This window comes from Punica granatum, chromosome 4, assembly GCF_007655135.1.
Source record: "Punica granatum isolate Tunisia-2019 chromosome 4, ASM765513v2, whole genome shotgun sequence".
NCBI classification, from domain to species: Eukaryota; Viridiplantae; Streptophyta; class Magnoliopsida; order Myrtales; family Lythraceae; genus Punica; species Punica granatum.
Window position 1 is genome coordinate 10,208,529 of NC_045130.1, and position 8,077 is coordinate 10,216,605.

Genomic DNA, 8,077 nt, shown 5'->3' on the forward strand with positions numbered 1-8,077 from the left:
CTTCTTCCAGGCTGTTCGATAGCCACGGCATTGGGCAAACGATGGACTAAACCACCTCTTTGGTGCGAAATTTTAACAAGCTCGTTCTGTAGCTGATGTCTACCCCAAACTTCTACTGGGTTATATAACGGGGACGATCTGGCTTGCACGAATGATATTACTCTTGAAAAGTATGTTGCACGAAAAAGATTTTCTCGAGCGTGAAAGGTTGGAGCGGGTATGAAGACATCTGTGGCAAAATCTTTGAATGGGCGACTCGACAGTATGCCTTTGATTGTTATCATTTGTTTGCTCATTCAGTGGCTGGAGAGGTTACGATGAGGGTTGGTCCTGCTTCTTCGATGATATTTCCTTCAATTTGGAGGATGCGTAACGGTCCTCTGACTCAGATTAGTTAGCAGTTCCGCTTATATTCTGATATCTCGGATATTGTTCTTATGCCTGACATGTGTCGGTGAGTGCACGAATTTGTGGGTGTGATTCTTGGCGTGTTCCTTTTCGACCCACCTAAGAATGGTGCCTAGTCAGCGGGCACCATCTCAAAAAACGTGGATTCCCGGTAAACAAAATATCTTATTGCTACTCTCTGAGCACAATGGAAGATACCACTGGCGATGAAAGGTCCTCAGAGGGAGCTGTATCCGATGGGATATGGCAGAGATACAAGACTTCCGATGAGGGCAATCTGCGAGAGGGAGGGAGCAACTGTGAATGTCGAGGGTAAATACACACCAGTTCTCCGTGCGGGCAGGCAGAGTCGAATCGGCCCTTCATGCATAGAGTCTGATATCTTTATAGCTAGAACATCCGGGTAGTGTCAAACTGTCAATTATCTTGCAGTGACATGTCGTGCCGGAGACGGGCTTATCATACGTATTTGCACGATTTAATCAGCTTCAGACGGTTGGGATGATATATAAATTTCCTGCAGCGTACTGCTGTCGCATATTGCTCTTCACAGCAGAGCACAGAGGCATCCGATTGAAGCATATTCTCCACCAAGACTACGACAGCATAACCAACCTATATCAGTAGGTATACGGTGATTCTCGCCATGACCAAGCACCAAGGACTTTAATATGTTATATATGACACCACCAGTATGTTGTTCATTTACATCAACAGGGGAGGTTTGATGCTGCGTGTTGTTTCCTTTGAATCGACAGTCGAGGTCTCACCTGTCCTTTCACCTAGCAGTTGTATGAGAAAATCATGAGTCAGCCTTGCACTGCTCTTGCCGTAGACGTAATCCTTCAACAAGCAGTTACTGACATGATGAGTACCATATGCTTTCAAACTCGAATGCAACGGTTTCCATTACTTTCGCAGCTTCGCTAGTCCAAGGTTTGTGCATAGGAGGGAAAGGAAAGCGGGGCATACCTACAGTACTAGTAAAAATAAAAGTTCATGCTCTGAGCTTTTCTCATAGCAAAAAAGAATGCATAATGAATCGTTTATTTATAATGAAGAAGTCAAATGAGTAAAAGACTCCATGTCCGTTAACTGCACAAGACAACAAACAAAGATATATCCACACAGAAACCTCTGCAATCAAACAATAAGGTAGTGACGGGGTTGCATGGGAAGAGAACCCCGATGAGAAGCAAACTGAACAATAACATCCTGTCTATTTGAAATCAATCGGGGACGAGAAAAATCACGGGTCAAGGACTCGACCTATATTTATAACTATGATGAAGAAGAATAAGAAGAATCCACTAGAATGAGAAGCCTCTGAAATTCCTCCACCGGCTGAGAGATGATGGATGTAGGAGTTAATTCTTCGACTTGGAATGCTTGACGAGCCAATCAATGACAGTATCGATGTTGGTAGAGTTCTTGCACGAGATCATGAAGCAACAAACTTCCCTGTCTGTTATGGACTTGAGATCCCTGCAAAGAAGACAAATTCCGATGGAATATCCTTTATTTTCCTTTTAACAGGAAAAAAAAAAAGCAAGGTTCTATAAAATCATAAGCGAAAGAGTCTGCTCATGGTGTCTCCAACTGAATGGACTATATACATTACTCTGATTCTATACTTACATTTGGTCAGTCAGGTCCTGCTTGCTTAAAGCTCCTTGCTTGTCAATCTTGTTGCCAAGAACCAGCAAGGGGATGCCGCTGAGGGAGGGCTTGCTCAACAAGTCGTGGAGTTCCCTTTTTGAGACGCTTAAGTTCTCGTAATCAGCAGCATCGACCACATAGCTTCACGACATTAATTACACAATCAAAGACAGAGACTATAATATAAAACACTTTGTGACACAGCACTCTTGTGAGTTTTGAAAGACATACACAATGGCTGAAACTGCACGGCAATATCTCTCCCACATGGTCCGGAACCTGGGTTGGCCACCCAAGTCCCACAACTTTATCGTGACATTGCCTTTGGTAACCTTCCTCATGTTAAATCCAACCTGTGAACAAGGTACTCAACAAAGCTAAGCAGCAAGAAGAAAAAAGAATCTCCTATAATCAAGACATTTCCAGCAAAGGCATACACAATCCGATTTTTAGTTACAGGGGTATAACTTGGTTCAAATTCAGGTCATACACGCCAAAGAACCAACCTCCTCCTAATTTCAGCCTCGTTTATTTTCTAAAACCATATTCCATTTCCAAGACAAAGAGGTAAAGAGGACCAATTTTTCATATCTTCACTTGATATATGTGGACCTAGGCAGTTCATGAATGTATTCATGAAAAAAAAAAATACATGTCCATGATGATAAGAAGAGAGATATGGCAATCTATTCATTCACTTGATCTGGCGTCAATCCATGTTAACCTATCTGCATTAAGTAAGCTTGTATAATATCCAGAGAAAAGAGCGTACCGTTGGAATCATATCTTCACTAAATCCCCCGGTCTTCCGGTACCATACAGGAGCAGAGAACACTTGTAAACATCCAAAAAAAAAAAAGGAGAAAGAAAAAATAAATATGTTGCAGCTCTGATAATCGTCATGTAAGGTTTGCTTACCGCAACAACATTTACAAGAGATGTTTTCCCAGCATTCTGAAGGCCTATGAGCGATAGCTCCATTTCTTGCTTGAAAAAGAGGCTGCAAAAGGAGCATCAAGGGCATTGATTTCAACTCAAGAATAATATGCAGTTATCAGCAACCATAAGCAAGAAGATCAAAAACAGAGTAAAAGAAGTTAGGCTAAATTTGCCTTTTTGTCTATCTAAATTTCCAGACTAGAATTAAAAAAGGCTAAATGATATAGCAGCAACCCGTAAAGTTTCTGCTCCCTGGTAGTCGAAGCCCAAAGATCTATGAACTAGTCCTCAGAGTGTCAGACACAGGTTATACTCTACTATCTATACAGGCTTCCACAAGGTGCGCACATACTAGCCACCAAATCAATGTAAGGGCTTTACTATAGGAAGAAAAGGATAGAAACATGAGTCAACAAGGATTATTATATATACAGGCCATTCTTCATTACCTAGTCACCACCTCCCATAAAACAAGACAAAAATTCTACAAAATCACTGTTGTGGGGGAACTTATGACCCTTACATAAATAAAGAACCTAAAAGAGGCATGAAAAACACGCATGTAATGTAGAATTCCGGGTACAAAGTATTTTTAATTCCCTTAGCTATAAGTAGGCTGGGGACATCTCATCACAGTGATCACCAAAAGCTTCTCCCTTAGAGAGTAACCAGCCAAAGAATTTGCAGATATCGGACTAACTCCTCAAATTTCCAGAAGCCATATCTAGACATGATCGGTTTTCTACCCAATCAAGGTGGAATATTCAATAACTTTCATCTCTCCATGGCCCCAAAAGCTCGAATCTCTCGGCCCTCCAATAAAGCAGAATGAAATTGGCGAAACCATCAGCAGAATTTTGATGAGAAGCTCAGAGGCTCAAGGCTCAGCTCAATCAATCAATCAATCAATTCTAGCTACACTACCATGAATTGGAAGGTCAAAAATTGAACCTTTCCACCCACCAGGGTTCCAGGGAAAAAAAAAATTCCCATTTTGATTCCACCTAAGTCTGTTCCCATCCAACACGGAACAAACAATCGATTGATATGAATCCTTAACATCACAGAACGTTATAAAAAGAGTTATCATCAACTCTCCGTCCTTCCAGCTGAATCTCTGTCACGGAGGAAAAGGGGGGAGAAAAGGGATGATGATGATGATTCCGTTACCTGCGAAGCCAATTGAGGAACGCTTCCCACAGCCCCATTCCTCCACGAAGCAGACAAGAAGAAGAAGAAGAAGAAGAAGGATTAGGGATTTGGGGATTGATCGATGTGCGATGGTGTTGTGGAGATTCTAAGGGCTGAAGGAATCTGATGAGAGAACTGCCTGTCTTTTCACTTCCCTCTCTGTTTAAATCAAAAGCTTTAACGACATGAGCTTTGATTGAGTTAAAAAAAAAAAAAAACTCCTTTAATTTAAAAACGTTATTAAATCAAAATCCACTTTTTCTCAAAAAATAATACCAATATAATATACTTAAAAAATATAATAATTAGGTGAAAAATCATTAATTGATGGATTTTCTCAGCGGATAATATATATATAGTCTACTATATAATATTACACATATTATATATTATTTATAGAGGGAATTTCGAATTTTTAAATTTATTTGAGAAAAGCATGCAATCAATAATGGGCCACAATTAAATCTCTGCTTGGCATGAAATCTGGATATTTCCCTTTGATTTTCTTTTACTTCTCTCTTCCTGATTTACGTACCTATCTTTTTTTTGCTCGGCAAAAAATAAAGAGAATGCTAATTTTATATAAGTATATTCTGGTATCTAGCTCCAATATTCAAAGTGCATATCAGTTATATTCTTGAATTTTTAAAAGATTAATGATAATTCATCCCTTATTTTTATGGTCCACGTGAATACTTTGCAAGTTTACAGGACAGGTCTGTCCGACCACGCAGACCGTGCAAGTGGCCAATAGGTAGTATTCTCCTGAATGATTTTTGAGGTGACTTCAACTTGAGATTTCTCCAAAAAAGTCACACTCCCTATCACAAGGCAAACTCTATTAGGTTAATGAGTAATAACACCACATATGTCATGGTTTGACACTTTTCTTAAATCTATTTCATGATTTAAAAATTACCTTTAAAGAATCATGAGTTGCGTGTTGTTTTAGATTTATGTCGACATCGCTATTTCGTTAATAATTGTTGGAGTTGTTGATGTGGCTCGTCGAAGTAATGTGAGTCCATTCTTGTCAAGTCAGCAATTCCGTCGAACATTGACGAAAAAAGTGATGCCGAGATAGATCTGAAATGATATACAAACTATGTACATTTTTAGGTAATTTTTAAATAATAGGATTAAATCGAAAAAAAGTGTCAAACCACGAGATATATGATACTAAAACCCTTTGAGTTAATTCATCATTTATTCTCTTTCAATGAACCAACAAAATGAAAATGTCGATGTCAATTTACCACGTATATTCATTGGAGTTTGCACTTCTATCGTGATGAAAACAAATGAAAAACCCCTTGCATACTCCTTTCTTTTATTTTTTAATAGGGTGTTTGGTATGGGATAATATGTGAGTTACTGAGAATTTGATTTTAAATTTCTTAAACTTACCAAAATATCATGTTTTCTTGAGATTTTTTCAATAATATACTATCCAAATATGGAGTGGCTATTTAGATTATCAACAAGATTATTAATAATGTAACATTATCATTAGAAATCTAAATTACCAATAATGTTAAATAGCAATGCGCCAAACCCCATCTCAGAGATATCGACCATGTTCCTTCTTTCTTTTTTTCTTTTGTGAAATTCTTTCAGAATTCGATAACTTTCCAAATATTTTCACTAGAAATATATATATATATATAAAAGATTGTAATAATATTTTGTGAATTTGATAAATAGAACAAACAACTAACCATGCGCGGAGAAGAGACAAAATGACAAGCGTCCACTTTCCCCTTCACGCGCCTTAAGAGGGCGGTGACTGCTTACTGCCAATCCTTTACGGTACGTTTGGTTCATATACGTTGCTCTGCAGTGCAGTGAGATACACGCGCCATTCAGTAGTCGTTTCCCGGTGGAGGGTTGAAAAGCAGCTGTAAGATTGTCTATACGACTTCGTTGATTACCTGTTAATGCTTCATTGGCAAGTATATCGCGCTCTGGCTTTTCTTTCATTTATTTATTGTTTTCGGATTAATTTATCGTTTTGAATATATTAAAAAAGAAATAGGATAAGGTGATCGGATTTGGCTTCTCCACAGTTCTATTTTGATGATATAATCTATTCGATTCTTTTGCATGTTTGTCGCCGACCATAACTATAGGGCAGAAAACCTTTTCTTAATTACATAATTGAATTACTTTTTCGAAAATTTTGTTTATGATGGAGTCCGAATTCGTACATCCAACCCCAATTGATCTTCAGGTTCCTCAATTTTCAATCAATTCTGCTCCAAACCTGCAAATAAGGGAGATCCACGACGCCCCTGATTTTCCCTCCGATGCTTAAGTCAGACTCTGTTAAGGAGAACATAATATTTCCTAAAATTAAATAACGTACCTTCTAGAATTTATAAGAGAAAGGGTGTGAGGTGATAGGATCATGAGATATTTTGAATATTTGATATATTTCAAAGATATTTGATATGATTTTTTCCAAAATATATTAGTATATATTATAAGACATAGACATCGTCTCTCACTCGAGCTAGGCGCATAGCCTAATATAGTTAGAGTGGATGCATGCCTTGCTGGGCATGCTTAGTAGGCTACTAGGGCGGAGTACATCAGTTTAGAATCTCGAGTAACTATAGGAACCATGTAAAGAAGTCAGAATTTATTTTTAATTTTTTTGTAAGAGAGGATATTGATTTAATAAAATGAATAAAATCCTAATAGTTAACAAAGCGAAACGAATAGTCTCACAATAAGTGTTTTACAACGAGTATCTCTTGATAACTAATTGAAAGCGTGCACCACTGCGTTACACCTCTTGGATAGTCTCAAATTTTTTTTTTTGGATAAGTGGAAGTCGCAAGATGCTCGTCCATTAAGTTGAGAGAAAAAGATAAATGCCATTTAGAAGAATTAAATTGTAATTTATTTTTTAATATTAAGTCAAATTCTATCGGGGGAAAAAATGATGAAAAAGGCACACAGACAATTGCGAAGGAAGCATCCAAGAAGCATCCATTTTGTACTGAAAAAGAGCAACACTCCAAGCCAAAGGAATCTCCACTCCACTCCAAATCTAGTTTAAATGGATGCTTTTAGGAAATTGTCGAATTTGGATGTGTGCCTAGGCTGCAACTCATATCACTGTTTGGAACATTCCGATCACAAGTTTCAATTATCCGATGTGATATTTTGTAGCACGAGTGATTTTTTTAGTAGTCAGTTGCATTCAAGTCTTCACCAGTCACACTCCATTACAATGTTGTCAACATGATTTTATTTTATGTACTGGTCACTTTTGTCATGTTATATTACATCACCAAAATTTAGAGGTTGATCTTACTAATATGAGTGACATTACATGTTATATTTTTTAGAAGGCCTCCTTCCTAGTAATAAACTAAAACTCCATTTGATTTTGCAATCAAATTTTTAAAATTTTAACTCTAACTTTAATTCTACTCATTACACAAAAAAAAATCAATAACGCAATTATTATTTTTTCGTTTTTCTTCAATTTTTTTACACGGTCCGAGTGGATCAAGTCCCCCGCATACCTATTTTCAATCGACAAGCAGAGCAGTGTAAGTAGTAAAGTACTGCTGTGCGGCCTGATCATACTTCTAAACAAAATTCTTCGATGAAAATTCAGTTGAAAAGATGTTTGGATCCACTGCAGTTGAATTCAACCTCGGACGGTGTCACGGCCTAGATTTGCTGAACGACTTATATACTGCTAGCTTAAAATGGAAAGGTCTTGTGAGGTGAACCCCGCAATAAGTCCCCTGCACATAAGCATGTATCCTGACACGACCGAGTTTATTCTCCGCTCTGCTACTCTGTGTTTGTCACCGGTTAGGTTCTTGATCCACTAGGGTTGGTACTTGGGGTTGTCCCAGAA

At 37.9% G+C, this 8,077-nt stretch overlaps 1 protein-coding gene across 1 annotated transcript; it reads right to left on the reverse strand.

Annotated features, from left to right (window-relative positions):
• Positions 1-1,428: 1,428 nt before the first annotated feature.
• Positions 1,429-4,364, reverse strand: LOC116203847 (ADP-ribosylation factor-like protein 8a). Its single transcript, XM_031535799.1, has 6 exons — positions 4,177-4,364; positions 2,986-3,067; positions 2,840-2,872; positions 2,299-2,420; positions 2,047-2,208; positions 1,429-1,893 (listed from the first exon to the last, which is right to left on the reverse strand). The coding sequence occupies exons 1-6, from the start codon at positions 4,212-4,214 to the stop codon at positions 1,776-1,778; spliced, it is 555 nt and encodes a 184-aa protein (XP_031391659.1). The 5' UTR covers positions 4,215-4,364; the 3' UTR covers positions 1,429-1,775.
• Positions 4,365-8,077: the final 3,713 nt, after the last annotated feature.